Here is a 17,739-nt window from a genome sequence, read left to right as displayed (position 1 = left end):
GGCCTCCTGAAGAAAAAAAAAAAAAAAAAAAAAAAAAATGTATACTCTTCTTTGAATGTCTTGATCATTTAATGGGTCCGTACTAATTTGATCTTTTATTATACTCCATCCCTTTATCCTTTCTGGTCCCCTTTTAACAAATAAGTGCTCAGTTATTATACTTGTTGTTGTTAAATAACACACAGTCAAAATCTATGCCCAGGCACCTAGAATTCAGGCATCCCTCAATCTAACCGAAGAGTGCCCATTAGTGGACACAATGAGAATAAATATGCAGCGGTGATATCAGATATCACTGAATGATCACAGAGGTTATGTTCAGTAAAGCCAAGTATATCCATCTTCTCAAGGCAGCCACAACCAGCCTGTCAGAAACGGCACTCAACATGAAGCCTCTTACGTTATCCCAATTTAAAGCAAAATCATCTTATCGTCAATTGCTGGGAAATTTCTCTCCAGATCCCCAACTGTCTTCAAAATGAATTTCTAGGCCAACTGAATTCTGTTTAACTCTGCTGTTTCCTGGTTTCAGATGGCTACACCACGGATGACATTGAGTTTTACTGGAATGGAGGAGAAGGAGCAGTAACAGGAGTGAATAAAATTGAGCTTCCTCAGTTTTCAATTGTTGACTATAAGATGGTGTCCAAGAAGGTGGAGTTCACAACAGGTGAGGATGTTTCCCCCATGAACTAGCGATGATGAGAAAGGAGATGGCTCCCACCAAATGACCATCTGATTTTCTTTTCTTTTCTTTTTTCACTCAGGGGCCTATCCACGACTGTCACTAAGTTTTCGTCTAAAGAGAAACATTGGTTACTTCATTTTGCAAACCTACATGCCTTCCACACTGATTACAATTCTGTCCTGGGTGTCGTTTTGGATCAACTATGATGCCTCTGCAGCCAGAGTCGCACTAGGTAATGCATTCCCAGCACTACAGAGAGCTGGTGGGATTTAACGTCAAACAACAGCCAACGATAAGAATTACAGGCCAGGGTGTCTCTCACAGAGAGCCAGAGAATGAGATTACCGTAAGAGTGCTGGATAATAAAACATCTATGTGTAAGCACTTACAGGGGTGAATGTTTTACAACGTAATATCTTTTTATCATTTTACCAAAATAAAACACAAATCTTGGAGTACATTCAACACTATATAAGTGCTTCTTAGAGAATATTTTAAAATTCTCATTACACTAATATTTTACTAACTTTGTGATTTCTTCTTTGGTTCCTTCTCTTTACAGTGGAGAACATTATTGCATTATTCTCAAATGGATTTGGAGAAAGCTAAACCTTGTGACCATTAACAAGCCATGTCAATATTATCTTTCAAATATTAACTATAGTTAAATTGTATTGCTCTGTCTCCCTTAAATAGAGCTCCTTCTACTTGAATGAGGCACAGACAATTCATCAGCTATATTAATGATGTGTGATCAGGACAGAATAAAAATGGTTTCCTTCCCAGCAAAACAGAATTCAGAACTAATCTTGCCATGGTTGAGTAATTGCTGTAAGCTAAAAGGCTATATTTGAGATTTTAAAGGATTCCTTGGAAAGTTAGAATATGTAAGGTCTGTCCGATGTATCTGGGTATGTGTGGGTCTACCTCGTATTTGACCCTAGAGCCATTTCAGTTATCACTTTCTGGGGCTTATTTACAGACACACACACACACACACACACACACACACACACACACACACATATGCAAAAGAACATCATTTATTACTAAGCTAACATATACAGCTCTTCTCTTCTGAGACTATGGAACTGGATTAGATGATCAGCATACCCTTTCACTCCTAGACTAATTGTCAACTCTACAGCTCATCTCTATTGGTTGAGTATATAAGGTTCACAAAGTCAAGTGTGGGCAGCCCCTTATCAACCTTTGAACATTACAAGACTAAGGAAAGTAGACAAATAATTTATCATATCATACACATGTATCTGCACATATTATTTGAATATGTGTATATGCTATGGTTAAAGAAAAAACATCAGACAGTGTCTACAGTAGGGAATATGAACTATCAAGGTCATGAATTGTGGTTCTCTTTACCATCTATCCTCAAAGCTAATAATATTTTGATTAGAGGTGTCAGCCTATGCAGATGCTGAATAAACCTGTTCTTTGAAATGTAAAACCTAAGGTATTTAAAACCTTATCTAAGTGAAAAAGACATTTACTTACTAGCCCTTCTTGCTTAAAAAATTTAAGCCAAGGAGTAGAAGCAGAAGTGGAATTAGTAGATTTTAATGAATTATTGCTTCTGTACAGAACATTAGGTAGAATTATATTAGGGGAAATTTAAAATTTTATTCAAAGAAATAAATAGCACCACTCATGACGGCATTTAATATCAGTCCAGACATTTAAATTTATCACTGATCTAAACTATTTTAACCTTTTGTATGGTAGTTCAGACTTCCTACTTTATCTGTTCTCCTCAAGTTTAGTAGTCAAATCAGGGAATCTAAATAGAATAATCTGGCTGGCAAATGAGTGCTAAACTATTTTCTTCCCTTTTCATTTTCTAACTTCCATTCCCTTTGCCAGTTCTCCTTTGTCTTTAATATCCATTTCACATTTCCTATCTTTATTTTTAAGGACCTCCGTCAAGTTTCACGTTTTACTTTTTCATCTCTCTGCTTTTATTTTAAATACCTTTGCTTCATACCTCCTTGCTTTTTGCCCCTAGCTGGGTGATCTACAGCAAAATAACTAATCTCAGAGTTTCTGTTTACTCAGCTATAAACTGGGAATTATATACCTGCCTTATCACACTCAGCAGGCTGTTACGACAGCCATATAATTCATAGCTGTTAAGTGTTTAAAACTTCAAAAACACTATACAAATGTGTAATATTAGTATTACAGCAGGGTTTAGTATTAGATATAAGTATCACTTCCTATTTTTCCCAATTATCATTTAATCACCATAATCAACACAAAATATTATACAGACACACAAACATTATATTGTTAAGAATGCCATATTTAACAAAGTAGACAAAGCAGAATCTTCCTTTTAAAAAGACTACACTCTTAAATTTCTTTAACAAGTTGAATTTTTAGGAAGTCTTTTCCTGACTCCGGGGCACTAATTCATTCTAGTCTCTGGAATCAAGGAACTAGAGGTAATATTTGAAAAAGAAAAGAAAAAAGCAATAAGATTATGTTATATTTTAAAATACATATATCAAATACTTGATGCAAGTCATGAACTTTCTTGTTTGTTCTTTTCATGTTGACTCACTAGGAATGATGCATTATAATTTTAAAAGACCATACTGACCCTGCGACCTGTGTGTATTACAGTTGCATGCAATGAAATAGGTCTCCTCAAACTGGTCACCAACTTTCAGTTCGGTAGTGACTGCTGTGGTGATTAGTATTACAAGGACAGATTTAGGAGGGACATGACAGAGACGCTGAGAGAAGGAAGGAAAGAAGGAGGTGGCACGTAGCAGAATGAGGGACATTTGACAGTAAGCAGTGGGCATGTCAATGAGATTTTAATATCTGCATCTACTTTTCTTTTTCCTTTGTGCATTATTTTTTAAAAAAAACAGTTTTCAACCCAACACTCACAGCGCATCCCATTTTATGATTTACTTATGGACTACGTAGGGAGCCTGCAGCTTTGTCTTTCAAATTGTCTGCCCTTTTTGCCCTGTGGTTTATTGCATTACTGCCATCATTCTGGAGCACCAACAAGAGATCGGCATCTGTCCTCTCAGTCTTGAAAAGGGAACTTAACAAGTGCGTTCCGCTAAGCCGTGTCTTTCTGTTTCATAGGAATCACCACAGTCCTGACAATGACAACCATCAGCACTCACCTCAGGGAGACCCTGCCAAAGATCCCTTATGTCAAAGCAATTGATATTTACCTGATGGGTTGCTTTGTGTTCGTGTTCCTGGCTTTGCTGGAATATGCCTTTGTAAATTACATCTTCTTTGGAAAAGGCCCTCAGAAAAAAGGAGCTGGCAAACAAGACCAGAGCGCTAATGAGAAGAACAAACTGGAGATGAATAAAGTCCAGGTAATATATTAAATATTCTCGACAATCTTCTTCTGAAATTCAGCAGCAGCAGGGCTCTCATAACAGAAAAAAATGATGAAATACTAGTTTATCTTTAATAAGGCTCCAACCACCCTTCATTTCACGTATTTGAAAATTGACAATTGAAGATGTTAGGTTGAAGTTTACATAGCTTAATAACATACCTGGGCCTGCAACTCAACCCTAAGTCCATTATTCTTTATTTTAAATTATATAGTTGTGAAACTATACACAAAAGAATAATTCCGGACCTACTTAATAAATAAATGAGAGAACTAAAGTGAACAAACTCTTACTCCTAAGTGGCAATGAGGCATTATAGCACGGTGGTTACAACCACAGAATGGAATCAAACTGCTTGGGTTTAATTCCCAGGTCTGCCACTTAATGGCTTTAGAACTTCAGGCAAATCAACCTGTGTAACTCCTTATCTAACCTCTGCTCTCAGTGTCACCAACCATAAAATGGAGATTACTATAGTATACCTATCTCTCAGTTATCATAAGGACTAAATGAGTTTTGTTACTTCTTTTAAAGTCTATCATTTGGAACAATACCTAGTACATAGTAAGAACTCAATAAGTATTAGCTATTATCATATACAAGACATTGTCAGTATTTTTCCTTTGCTTTTCACTGGTAGATCTTATGACCTGTGTTCTCGCTGTGCATTAAAATAATGCTTTGTTTATTCTTTTTAAAAATCCCTATAGTCTCTACTTCTGTGGCATTTTTCACTGAAATCATTTGACAATTATGTGCGTTGAAATACTGGATCCAAGACAAATTGTTTTCAAGATGGCACTCAGGGTAACGACTCAAATATTCATTCACGATTCTGAGCATTGGGGGTACTGCTCTGAATGATGGAGTTTAGATGCTAACGTGGGAAGACAGGCAGTAAACAAGCAAGTATCGAGAGCATAATCTCAGGTAATAGGAAGTGCTACAAAGAAAGTAAAACAGAGTAATGGGCAAGAGAATGTGTGGGGTCAGGTTCAAGGGAACAGGGAACTTTGATCAGGTGATCAGGAAGACCTCTTTGAGGAATTACCATTTGATCTGACACCTAAGTGATGGAAGCAGCAGCCATGCCATGTCCATTCTAGGCAAAGAATTGTGTGACATGTTAAAGTACTGAGAGAAGACCAATGCAGCAAGAACATAGGAAGTGAGGGAGAAAGAGAATAATTTGAGTTGTGGCTGGAGAATCAGGCAGAAGTCAAATAGTGAATCTTCAGGGTGTTTCTTCATGCTCTTTAGTAGGATATCAAAATTTGGCAAACACTGTCAGGTAATTAGAAAATTACAAATGAGGAAAACATACAGATTCAACCAAATGGGCAAAATTCAAAGCAACACACTCAAATAAATTTATACTCTTGTATAAAACACTATGCTTAATGCCATGGGAAAAGGAGTAGGCATGATACTTGCCCTTGAGAAACTTCTGATCTGGCTGGAAAGAAAATTATGAATGGATTATAAAATAAGACAGGACAGCATTTATCTTGAAGAAAGGTTGAAGCTTCCTATTATCTGATAGTAGCCATACCAGCTTTAAAAGTACTTTAAGGGGGCTTCCCTGGTGGCGCAGTGGTTGAGAATCCGCCCGCCAATGCAGGGGACACGGGTTCGTGCCCCAGTCCGGGAAGATCCCACATGCCGCGGAGCGGCTGGGCCCGTGAGCCATGGTCGCTGAGCCTGCGCGTCCGGAGCCTGTGCTCCGCAACGGGAGAGGCCACAACAGTGAGAGGCCCGCGTACCACAAAAACAAAAACAAAAACAAAACAAAACAAAACAAAAAACCAGCTTAAAATAAAGTCCATAGGAAAAGATTAACATAATATATGAAGAGATGAGAAGTATCAGACTAGGATTTGAGACTATAAACAAGAGCCAGTGGAAATCATAGAATTGAAAATTTTATTAGATGGATTAGAAATCAGATTTCATACCACAGAAGAAAAAATTAGTATGATTGAAGGTAATATTGGCCTTCTCAATCTTTCCATTGCTCCAGTTCTTACCATAATTGTTACTAACTCAGGAATGCCTTAACTGACATGTCTGTTGATTTATATTTTGTACCCTTGTGATTTGTTCTCATGACATCCTGTGCTTTTCCACCTTAGGACTTACCACAATATAGAGTATATGTGTAATTATTTTATTTGTGTAATTATTTTTGTAACCTCTATCTCTCTGCTAATCTCAAAGCTTCCCAAAGATAGGCACCAGGGTCCTTGTCTATTATGTTTATTGTTCTTTCCTTGGAGGCTAGAACTGAGAAAATACCAAACAGGAACTTTTTGAATGAATGACTGCTAGAGAGGCCTTTTTCATTCAAGGTGAGTTCTTAGATACCACACAAGGTATTGAGTGTTACATCACAATGTTTTATAAAATTCTTATGTATTCATAATAAGTAAGAAAAGGAGACTATCTATAGTCCATTTTAGCTTCTGCTCCAAACTTACTTACTCTATCACTTTGATTTTTGACATGTTTTCAAGCATACTTTCTATCAACCTCTGTTATTCTTTCTGAATCACAGTGATATAGCATCAGATAAATACAGTCTCCAAAACATGTTGTAAGTTTTTATAAACTTCTTCATATTTAGGCGGAATAATAATAGACCAGTACTATCTCAAGGAAATTATAATCATGCCTGTAGCTGCTTAGGTTTTCCAGTTCCTGACTTCCTTATCCTATTCTAAAACCAGGGGCTCAGGCAGACAATGTGTCAATAACAAAGCAAGTGTGTCACTTCATCTGTTCAGCGCATCACCTCCAGCAGTGAAGTTAATGATGTAACCTAAGTGGTATTTAAAAATGTTACCCTCTGGTTTAATTTAAGAAATAGAAAATATTATATTTTTTCTTTACTATAATGGTTAGATGATCCTCCCCTTTCCTTTTAGACGTTTATAAACAGTTGAATTCAAATGACATATATGTTCTGGTTGGTCCCAGACAATTTTTATATTTGAGGGATCCCTAATATCGGCCTTGGTACCCTAGTGCATAGAGTGGCATTGATCATTTATCACACATTACTCTGATAGCCTTGGCTGGGCAGTATTGTCAAGGGTATCTATACTGAAGCTTCAGAAGTGCTTGCTTTGTCTTGATTTTATATTTCCACCACTGCACTGAAGTATCTTTTTATATGAGTATAGGTGCTCAATCCAGACATTAGGAGAGTTTCAACCTCCACCATGATACAGACAATAGATTCATAAAACCCTCAGGTATCATTTGAAGCTAGAGATGGTATTTAGAGTTTTGAAAGATAGATTACTCAGTACAACTAAGCTGTAAGTAAGCTACTTCGGGGCCATTTTTGTACTAAGCTGGAACAAATAGAGTTGTATCTGCTGGCCACAATGCCTGCCCATTTGCAAATAGATCCACCTAAGATAGAATGGTTGCATGGGTGGTCTGTGACCAGAGACTGACTCAACATCATTCTGTCATGGGGGACACTGCTGAAGAGTCATGCCCAGTGGGAAGTTGGAACCCCAAAAGCCAAGAAAGAATTTTTCCCTTCAGAACCAGATGTTGATACTGTAATCTGGCCTCTTTTCCTCCCATTCCTATTCTCTATGGTGAATCCTCTATACCTTCAGACAACTTTCTAAATGTAAATAAACTCTGTATTGTGATTAATTCCGGGATACAAAATGCGTGTGAAAACAGTCTTCATAAATGTAAACAGCTCTCTCAGGTCTAGCTTCGACCAGCTTGATATGCATATTAGCCTTTGAGCCTGGGCTCCGCCCCACATCACTGTCTTGCCATCAGCCTTTAATGAAACTTTAACCATTCTGACTTAGTATCTTGGATTCTGGAGAAATCCAGGCAGGGCCTCTGATTTCTAATGACCGCCTGTGTTAACAGTTGATGAACTTTTTCAGCCCTCAAACCCTTGCCCAAATCTGGCTTGGTCCATGTTTTGTTCTCTAGTTGTGGCTTAATTTAGCTAATCTTCAGGGCCTTCAGCAACCTAAGAGTCTAATTTTCCTTTCCAGGAATCTCAAAATCTCTCTCTCTCTCTCTCTCTCTCTCTCTCTCTCATCTTCTTTCTGGCATCTAGTCTCCAATTTCTTCTATACTCAAAAAGATAGGATTCTTTTGTGAATGAGAGAGAAATCTAACTTACTGGCTTAATAAAATCTAACTAGCTTAAAAAAAAGGGGTGGGGGAGTTCTTTGGCCCACACAACTAAAAGGTCCAGCAAAGATTGTAATTTCACATGAGGCTATACCCAGATGTTCAAACAATGTCATCAGAGAGCATATCTTGTCATCTTTTTTTTTTTAACATCTTTATTGGAATATAATTGTTTTACAATGGTGTGTTAGTTTCTGCTGTATAACAAAGTGAATCAGTTATACATATACATATGTCCCCATATCTCTTCCCTCTTGCATCTCCCTCCCTCCCACCCTCCCTATCCCACCCCTCTAGGTGGTCACAAAGCACCGAGCTGATCTCCCTGTGCTATGCGGCTGCTTCCCACTAGCTACCTATTTTACATTTGATAGTTTATATATGTCAATGCTACTCTCTCACTTCGTCCCAGCTTACCCTTCCCCCTCCCCATATCCTCAAGTCCATTCTCTACGTCTGCATCTTTATTCCTGTTCTGCCCCTAGGTTCTTCAGAACAATTTATTTTTTTAGATTCTATATACACGTGTTAGCATACGGTATTTGTTTTTCTCTGACTTATTTCACTCTGTATGACAGTCACTAGCCTCCACCTCACTACAAATAACTCAGTTTCATTTCTTTTTATGGCTGAGTAATAGTCCATTGTATATATGTGCCACATCTTCTTTAACCATTCATCTGTCGATGGACACTTAGGTTGCTTCCATGTCCTGGCTATTGTAAACAGAGCTGCAATGAACATTGTGGTACATGACTCTTTTTGAATTATGGTTTTCTCAGGGTATATGCCCAGTAGTGGGAATGCTGGGTTGTATGGTAGTTCTACTTTTAGTTTTTTAAGGAACCTCCATACTGTTCTCCATAGTGGCTGTATCAATTTACATTCCCACCAACAGTGCAAGAGGGTTCCCTTTTCTCCACACCCTCTCCAGCATTTGTTGTTTGTAGATTTTCTAATGATGCCCTTTCTAACTGGTGTGAGGTGATACCTCAGTGTAGTTTTGATTTGCATTTCTCTAATGATTAGGGATGTTGAGCTTCCTTTCATGTGTTTGTTGGCAAACTGTATATCTTCTTTGGAGAAATGTCTATTTAGGTCCTCTGCCCATTTTTCGATTGGGTTTTTTTTTTTTTTGATATTGAGCTGCATGAGCTGCTTGTATATCTTGTAGATTAATCCTTTGTCAGTTGCTTCACTTGAAAATATTTTCTCCCATTCTGAGGGTTGCCTTTTCATCTTGTTTATGGTTTCCTTTGCTGTGCAAATGCTTTGAAGTTTCATTAGGTCCCATTTGTTTATTTTTGTTTTAATTTCCATTTCTCTAGGAGGTGGGTCAAAAAAGATCTTGCTGTGATTTATGTCATAGAGTGTTCTGCCTATGTTTTCCTCTAAGAGTTCTATAGTGTCTGGCCTTACATTTAGGTCTTTAACCCATTTTGAGTTTATTTTTGTGTATGGCATTAGGGAGTGTTCTAATTTCATTCTTTTACATGTAGCTGTCCAGTTTTCCCAGCACCACTTATTGAGGCTGTCTTTTCTCCATTGTATATTCTTGCCTCCTTTATCAAAGATAAGCTGGCCGTATGTGCGTGAGTCATTGAGAGCTAATGACTGACAGCGATATCACAAATGCGGTTCGTTACAGGAGCGGGATGCGCAGATGGAGGTTGTGGCTGTGTGGCTCTCTGTGCTCTGCAGGTGAAGGCAGCTGAGCACACTGGACAGCTTCATTCATTCGACTGTAGGCTTCTGGAGGGACAGCCCGTTCCATGGCCAGCATCACTTCACTTGGCTTCCTGCTTTGTACTTCAGAAGCACTCAGTAAATGGGGATCTAACTGAATTGGTTAACAGTAAGGAAATCACTTTCTGTTTGCAAAGTAGATTGAGCCCAGAGGTATTTCTTAACAGGGTTTTAAAACTGCCACTGACAACTAGATTATATTTTATTTCAATTACACTGAAATGAGTTCTGGTATATTTCCTGGTTGAAAATATCCAGAAGAGTTCAGTTCAGTGAGTGACAGCATTTTTCACAGCCTAAGGCATTCTTTGGGTATTTTGGAGGCAGAGAGAAGGGGAGGGTGAATGAGACAGGACGGGTGGGAGAGAAGTGAAGCCCAAACTAGAAAACAAACGTATACATTCACCTGGGGTTTCTATAGAGGGAAGAAATACAGCCAGCATGTCAGTGTTTCCTGGGCTTTAGTCACCCTTCTGATTTTTGCCATCCCCTTTGTATCAGTCAGCGTTCTCCAATGGAACCAACAGAAACAGAACCAACATACACGCAAGAAGATATTTATTTTAAGGAACTGTCTCGTGCAGCTGTAAAGAAAGCAAGTCCAAAATCTGTAGAGTGTGCTGAAAACTCAGGCGGGATTTCTGTTTCAGGCCTGAGACAGAATTTCTTTTCTGAGAAACTTCAGTTTTTGCTCTTAAGACTTTTAAGGGTTAGGATGAGGCCATGCAGGTCATCAGGCTGAATCTCCTCTACTTACAGTAGCAGATTGAAAATGTCAATCACATCTACAAAATACCTTCACAGCGACATCTAGACTAGCGCTTGACCAAATAACTGGGCACCATAGACTAGCCGAGTTGACACATAAAATTAACCACCATGCCTTTTTACCCCCTGTACTATCATTCATTCATTCAGTAGGTATTTACTGACTGCTCCTATAAGTGCCAAGCACTTTTCTCAGGTCTTGGGAAGTAATGGATAAGACAAAGTCCCTGCCCTCCTGGAGCGACACTCTAGTGGGACATTTTGGGGAGGAACCAGTTGGATAAGAAGAGAGAGGATCAAAAGTTCTGCTCTGGCCATTTGAAGAATGAGATGCCTTTAAACATCCATGTATAGGCGGCTGTCCTGTAGTAAGGTCCAGGATTTAAAAAAAAAAAAAAAGGAAATATGAATTACTTTAAATTTTTCACTCATTATAATGACATAGGATGAGTGTAATATTAAGAAAAACATACGAAGTAACCAAGTTAGTGTGCTGGTTAGATTTTTTCTAAATATGTGAAAAGCAATATATACCACTGTTTCATTTTCTTCATAATGCTACTCAATTTTTAAAAACAAACTTTATGGGGAAAGAGGGTATTGCCCGTTTCCTCTGTAAGAATGTATAAGCGCCAACTCAAGAACTGTATCTCTTTTGCTCACTGTTATCTTCCCAAGACTGTTGCATTCTCAGAAGTTGAAAGCAAGATATTGTCATTGAGAACCACTGTACTGCAGGAAAGAAAGAGAGGGTTCACCAGCCAGAAGCTGTCTCTCCCCATCTCAGGTCTCTATGCAGTGAAATCCCAGGAGCGCCCTCATATGTGAGCCCGTCCAAGATTTGCCTTTGGTCAGGAGGATCTTCAGGAGGGACCTTCAGGAGGAAGATAAGAGAAAGACTCAGCAGGCAGTGAGAAGGCAGATCCCATGGTCACAAGTGAAAGCATTTCAAAAAGTCTGTTAGAAAGAGAACTACCAACCTGAGTTTGAAAGAGGTCACAGTATTTGTCCAGTAAAACATTTAGAACCAGTAGGAGATGGGAGCAGTCTCAGGGTTTGTACAGGAGAGCGTACAAGATTAAGGAGCTTTATTAACTGAGATCCCTGAAATTCTAAAACGTGGGACATGATGTCCTATTGCTCGTGGAGAGGCTGATTCCTTCATCAGTGTTGGGGACAGTGCTTGACACAGAGCAGGCACTCAATAAACACTTACTAAATAAATGAGTGAGGGAATGACTGAACTGTTAACGTTTTAACACTTATCCATTCTACACCTAACATTACCTCTTGTAACCCATGAATATACCTGTCTAATAGGAAGTGGGGTGAGGATGAAAGATTAGCAAGCCCTTGGGGCTGCAGACCTAAAGACACGTTCTCTGCTCCCCTTTATTAGACATCTTGCATGTTGATCATCTATCTGAAGGAGAAGAGAAAGCATTATTTATTGGCCCTCCTGAAGCCTTAATAATAATTATATTCATTTTTCTCTAAATTTAGGTTGAGTGATGCTCTAAACTTAAAACAAAGAGAATCCGTGGTGTTGGTTTGAGGATTACATGGTCATATAATTAAGTCATTACCCCCCAATATTAGACAGACTTACCTCCTCAATCACCAGAACCCTGAACAACCACAGGCTTTACCCACCAAGGCAGTGGGTTCAACATGCACGGCCCTAAATGGATTGCACCTTCTCTGGTGGCAGATCAGAGGGAGAGAAGAGTCCAGGAGGCTCAGAGCCACGTATGCCCGCCTCCTTCCAAATGTGCCCATAAGATAGGTCAGTGGCGAGCAGTGAAAGAGCTTGAAGTGTTCCTCCCGGAGCTTGTCTCCCGGGGAACTGGAGTGGCAGGTCTCTTCCTCTACGGCAGTATGAAGGGTGGGGAATGATTATCTCACTGAACAGTTATTCCAAAATCAGCAACGCTTTAGGAAATCTGTTAGGCGGTGTCTGCCCTAGAATTCCAGTGTGTCAACATGTTCATTTGCCTCACTTCCTTCTGTTTCAAGATTTGAAAATCTTCGATGTCTGGATCATGCCCAACTCAGATGTCAATATTTCCTTGTTCAATGAGGCAGCGTCACCACTGCAGGTGCTGAAGCAATGCCCATCATGGCTCCTTGCTGCTTCTGAAGATGCGAAGACACACTGGCCGCTTTCCCCGTGGATATTATTTTGGGAAAGCTGTGCTGATTGTGGATATCAGGATCCCCTGGGTGTCCTTATATGGCTGAGGCAAAGGGAAAGCTACTCTTCTCCTAAGGGCAGGGGTTAAGGAGAAGCCAACCAGAAACTTGCTGGTGTCAGCAGTGATGTGGTTACCACACACCCACCTCACCAGGCAGCAAAATCTTGGAGGGTGGAGGACGAAATTTCATACCTCTGAAGAAGTGCTTGTGCGTACCATCACACACACAAAACCACACACACACACACACCCTGGAACACCAGCTTTTAGGAAAGGTCCTAGACTATGTAGGAGAGAGAATGGAGATGGGCAATAACAGTTGTAAGACATTCCTTATTTTTCCAAATAAGGAACACGGTAGTGTTAATTTAACTATACGGTAACGATATCAGCTTTCGTGGGTAGCTGCAGAAAGGGATTCATTATTTTACATATCAAACCATTTAAAGCTATGATTTCTGGTCGATGACAGAATATTTAGAGGGATTTGCACAAACTAATAAACTTCATGCAATTTATAAGTACCTCTGAGCCTGCACCAAGGTTAACCAAAATATCTTAATAAAATGTACCTTGTTTGTCGTGACTTCTCCTTAATGAGGAGCATCTCTATGCTTCATTGGCTAATTCTAAATTCTAGCAACTTGTTTACTTAAGAGGGATTTCTTAATGATGCATACAGTACAGATCAAGTGATTCCGTCTTACAAGTATTTTCTTCTGCCTGGAATATTCTCCATAAGCAAAATCTGTCAAAAATTAGAAACAAGCCCTTGAGATTACCTAGTGAAAGCCTTTCATTTATGGATGATGAAACTGAGTTAATAACAAAACCAGGATGAGAACGCAGATTTCAACTCCCAATCCTGTGTTCTATCCTTTACCCATCCTTTAAGATTCAGTACAAGCCCCACCTCCTCATGAAGCCTTCCAGGAATCCCAATGATTTCTCACTTTTATGCACCCCAATCATGGTCTATACTGTATCATTTAGCATTCGGTTAGAAGTCTTGTCACTTTCAATATTATGTCATATTCTTGTATCTCTAAGGAGACTATTATCTCAAGGACAAAATCCATGTTCGAGGATTCTCTTGACTGTTCCACAGTACCTAGCAAATCACATGCATCACCTAATCTTCTAACTTACTTGTCCCATCTCTAATGAATCCAGGACTTTGCTCCTTGTCACTTCAACCCTACTGTCCTCTTTAGTAACATAAACTTCCATATGCATGACATTTTTAACCATAGATTTACACTATATTATACATATATATATATACACACACACACACATCCTTGACAACTAGCACTGTAGCTGGCTCATAGTAAGCGTCAATAAAGGTTTGGAGAGAGAGAAAATTCTTGAGGTCACTATGATCAGGGAAGGTACACAGGTACACAGAGGAAGTAAAATGTTAAATTGAGCCTTGAAGAAAACATATTGATTAACGTGCAAAGAGGAAATAAATGATACTTGAGACAAAGAGTATCCTATGTTTGAATTCCAAATTGGGTACTTATTGTTTGTTAAATCTTAGGCAATTTACTTAACCTGTCTGAGCCTCGGCTTCCCCATCTGCTGAACTAGGATAATATTATAGATTTCGTAGTGTCTGAAAAATAACTGATAAATTACACAGTAGGATTCTATAAACAGTAGTTACTAACAACAGTAACAAAAATTAATAATAAATCCTTGAATAAAGAAGCCAATAGATGTCCCAAGTGAGGGCACAGTGGGTAGCCTAGTTAGACTACAGCAAAATGCTTCACAAAGGGAAACGATGATAGGTGAGAATGGAGAGCCAGAGGCCGGATTCAGTCACCATTTCTTTCTCCAACCAACTTGAAGCTTAAAGCTATCAACCGCATCACTAAATTCACTGCAGGATGTGACGATGGCCGAGGACTGTGAAGCGGTTCATTCTTAGTACAAAGCACACGGGCATTGAATCAGACAAGGCATGGGTGGTAATCTCAGGTCTGGCACTTACTGGGGCATAAACTGGAGGTGGTTTGTTGTTGTAAGTGTTAAACAAGTAATATATGTGAAGCATCTACCATAATGCTAGGCAGATGATGGACACGCAACAAATCTTAGTTCTCTTTTCTTTCTCTCATTTGTCTTTGCCTCTTCCCAAGCTTTTCTCTAGCTCTCTCTTTGTCACCATGTTCTTTGCTTGCCTACCCAAACCTACGGCTTTCAACAAGGGTTTACTGAGATCAGTGTCATTAGAAAGCATTTAAAAGCACGGACTGTAAGTCGGGCACTGTGCTAATAACTCTAAATTTAAACACAGCTGCCTGTATTGTCCTTGGAAGTATTTCAAATTCATTTGTCTGAATGAGCCATGTCCCCTCCAGGTAAACCAGATGCAAAGGAGATCAGCTTGAAGTTAAAGCCACATCATAGGCCAAAGGTGCTCACGATTCCTATAGTTCCAAAAGTGTTTATCTGGGCATAGCATAGAGAAAAACCAGGAAACCTGGGCTAGGTATCACTGGAATGGTAGGAAGCAACAGTGAACAACAGTGGAGACACAAAAGTCAAAGTACAGCCAGGCATGTCCTTTCAACCCACGCACCCATCACACTTCTGGCAAGTTAGCCAGAGGAAATAACTATGGATATGCACAAAGACTTAGCTAAAAGGTTTTCTTTGCAGGCCTGTTTATTTAAGAGTATAACAGTAAAGCAAGCCTTAACATCTAAAAATAGATTGATTCAATTATGGTTTATCCATATAATCTATGAACACACGCTGTCACAGAGGAATACTTATTAATTTGGAAAGATGACCAGGCTATACTATTAACTGACAAAAGCAGATTGCAAAGCAAAATATACTAGGTGAGTCTGTGTTTTTAAGTATATATGAATAAAAAAAAGACTGGAAGTTTAGCAAGATATTAAAAATAATCGACACTGAAGGTGAAATTATTAATTTTTATTTTTTGTTTCCTGATTGTTTAGTTTTGAATGTTTCCATATATCACTTTGTAACAAGAAAAAATGCCATGTATATAAACATATATATGCTATTTTTTCAAATACCTATGGCATTTTTGTTACAAAATATATGTATATATGTAATGTATTTATATGGCTTCGATAAATGGTTTTTAAAAACAAAAAATTTTTTAAACAAAAATTACATATTTTATATATAATATATAAAATTATATATTTAATAATATACTGTTTTGTGAGTGGAGATAAATGGTAGATGGATGAATAGATGGATGGATGGATTAGATTAGATAAATGGTAGATGGATGGTAAATTAGATGATAGATTAGATCATAGATAAACAGTAGATTAGATGGATTGATAGATGATGGATTCGATACATAGCTGGTAGATAGATAGATGATAGATAGGCAGGTAGATAGACGTCCAGGAGGCGCACAGAGCCAGATGTCTAGCAAGACGGTGTGTATTGAGTGCCACGCAGTATCAACAGTTACAGGTTAACCAAAACGAGCGAACGTCCGGGCAGCTGTGCCTGAGCCCGTCTTTTCTCCGTCAGGTGGACGCCCACGGCAACATTCTCCTCAGCACCCTGGAGATCAGGAACGAGACTAGCGGCTCGGAAGTGCTCACGGGCGGGGGCGACCCCAAGGCCACCATGTACTCGTACGACAGCGCCAGCATCCAGTACCGCAAGCCGCTGAGCAGCCGCGAGGCTTACGGGCGCGCGCTGGACCGGCACGGCGCCCACAGCAAGGGGCGCCTCCGCAGGCGCGCCTCGCAGCTCAAAGTCAAAATCCCCGACTTGACTGATGTGAATTCCATAGACAAGTGGTCCCGAATGTTCTTCCCCATCACCTTTTCTCTTTTTAACGTCGTTTATTGGCTTTACTATGTACACTAAGTTCAGTCCCCATGGTTCCTTAAACGACTACTTTCCTCTTCTCTTAGTTTTTAATCCCACAGGTCCCCAGCAGCGGTACTGCTGTGCTTTTTGAGGTAAGAGATTCAGTCATCCAATTGGTTTTAGGTCTTGCATATCAATTTTATTACTGCACCATGTTTACTTCCAAAAAAAAAAAAAAAACTCTATTTTTTTTTCCAGTCTACTGTGGTCCAGGTTACTGGCTCTTTCAGAGCTCTGTTAATTGCCATGTTTACAAAGAAATACACACAACGAGAGAAATTAGATAGGCAGATCTTTAGCAGTTCTAGCCGCCCTGGATTTGACTGATTATTTTTTAAGTAAAAATGAAAAGAGGACCCAGCTCTCTGTGTGCATGGCTTCCTGGTCAACTGTAACGATCTCATGCTGCCAAAAAACAACACAATTTCCAGGATCTCAGAAGACAAAACAAAGCCATTGATAAGTTACAGATTTCCAGGAAGAAGGGAGAACAAAAAGGAGCCTAGAAGAGGAAGGAAGACTCCCCTCCACCCTCAAGCTGCCCCAGGTCCACTGTAGGAGGGGGTCCCGGCTCCACGGAGGAAGAGGGGGAGACTGGCAAGCGCTGCCCCAGGTCGTGCAAACCCAATCTGCCATCTTCACCTCACCTTTAAGCTGGATATTCTGAAAAATGCTTCTTTCTCAGACTTCCAGGCAGATTTAAATTAACATTAGAATCCAACCTGGTAGCCACTGGGAACATTTTTCTTTTCTTATTAAGTATAAGGAGTTTGGGGGGCAGTGACCATCTTTAAGCTCTTTCAAATGAGCAGCGCTGAACTTACTTCCTCAGCCTGGAATCACTTGACGCTGTGTCATGAAGCCATGGCATCACACTGCCCTCGTTCCTCCT

General features: G+C 39.4%; 2 protein-coding genes across 7 annotated transcripts in view; one reads left to right on the top strand and one right to left on the bottom strand.

The window, feature by feature from the left end:
* The window catches only part of GABRB1 (gamma-aminobutyric acid type A receptor subunit beta1), a 377,569-nt gene extending 359,904 nt beyond the window's left edge, over positions 1 to 17,665 (top strand). For 2 of the 3 annotated variants that reach the window (XM_024731625.1, XM_024731622.1), the window contains exons 6-9: positions 533 to 670; positions 768 to 920; positions 3,812 to 4,050; positions 16,500 to 17,665. In XM_024731625.1, coding sequence (XP_024587393.1) covers positions 533 to 670; positions 768 to 920; positions 3,812 to 4,050; positions 16,500 to 16,844 — 875 coding nt within the window. In that variant the 3' untranslated portion in view covers positions 16,845 to 17,665. Of the gene's footprint in view, positions 1 to 532; positions 671 to 767; positions 921 to 3,811; positions 4,057 to 16,499 lie in introns of all 3 variants that reach the window. The other variant, XM_024731624.1, reaches the window with a different exon arrangement.
* COMMD8 (COMM domain containing 8) overlaps positions 9,738 to 17,739 on the bottom strand; it is a 40,248-nt gene continuing 32,246 nt past the window's right edge. Inside the window, exons 5-6 of one of the 4 annotated variants that reach the window (XM_024731626.1) lie at positions 11,529 to 11,644; positions 9,738 to 11,133 (exon numbers count right to left, since the gene is read on the bottom strand). In XM_024731626.1, the coding sequence (XP_024587394.1) occupies positions 11,067 to 11,133; positions 11,529 to 11,644 (183 nt within the window). In that variant the 3' untranslated portion in view covers positions 9,738 to 11,066. Of the gene's footprint in view, positions 13,714 to 17,739 lie in introns of all 4 variants that reach the window. The other 3 variants (XR_003001311.1, XM_024731627.1, XM_024731628.1) reach the window with 3 other exon arrangements.

This window comes from Neophocaena asiaeorientalis, unplaced genomic scaffold, assembly GCF_003031525.2.
Source record: "Neophocaena asiaeorientalis asiaeorientalis breed wild unplaced genomic scaffold, Neophocaena_asiaeorientalis_V1.1 scaffold39, whole genome shotgun sequence".
In the NCBI taxonomy this organism is placed as follows: domain Eukaryota; kingdom Metazoa; phylum Chordata; class Mammalia; order Artiodactyla; family Phocoenidae; genus Neophocaena; species Neophocaena asiaeorientalis.
Note: the sequence above shows the minus strand (reverse complement) of the source record. Positions and strands in the feature narration are given on the sequence as shown.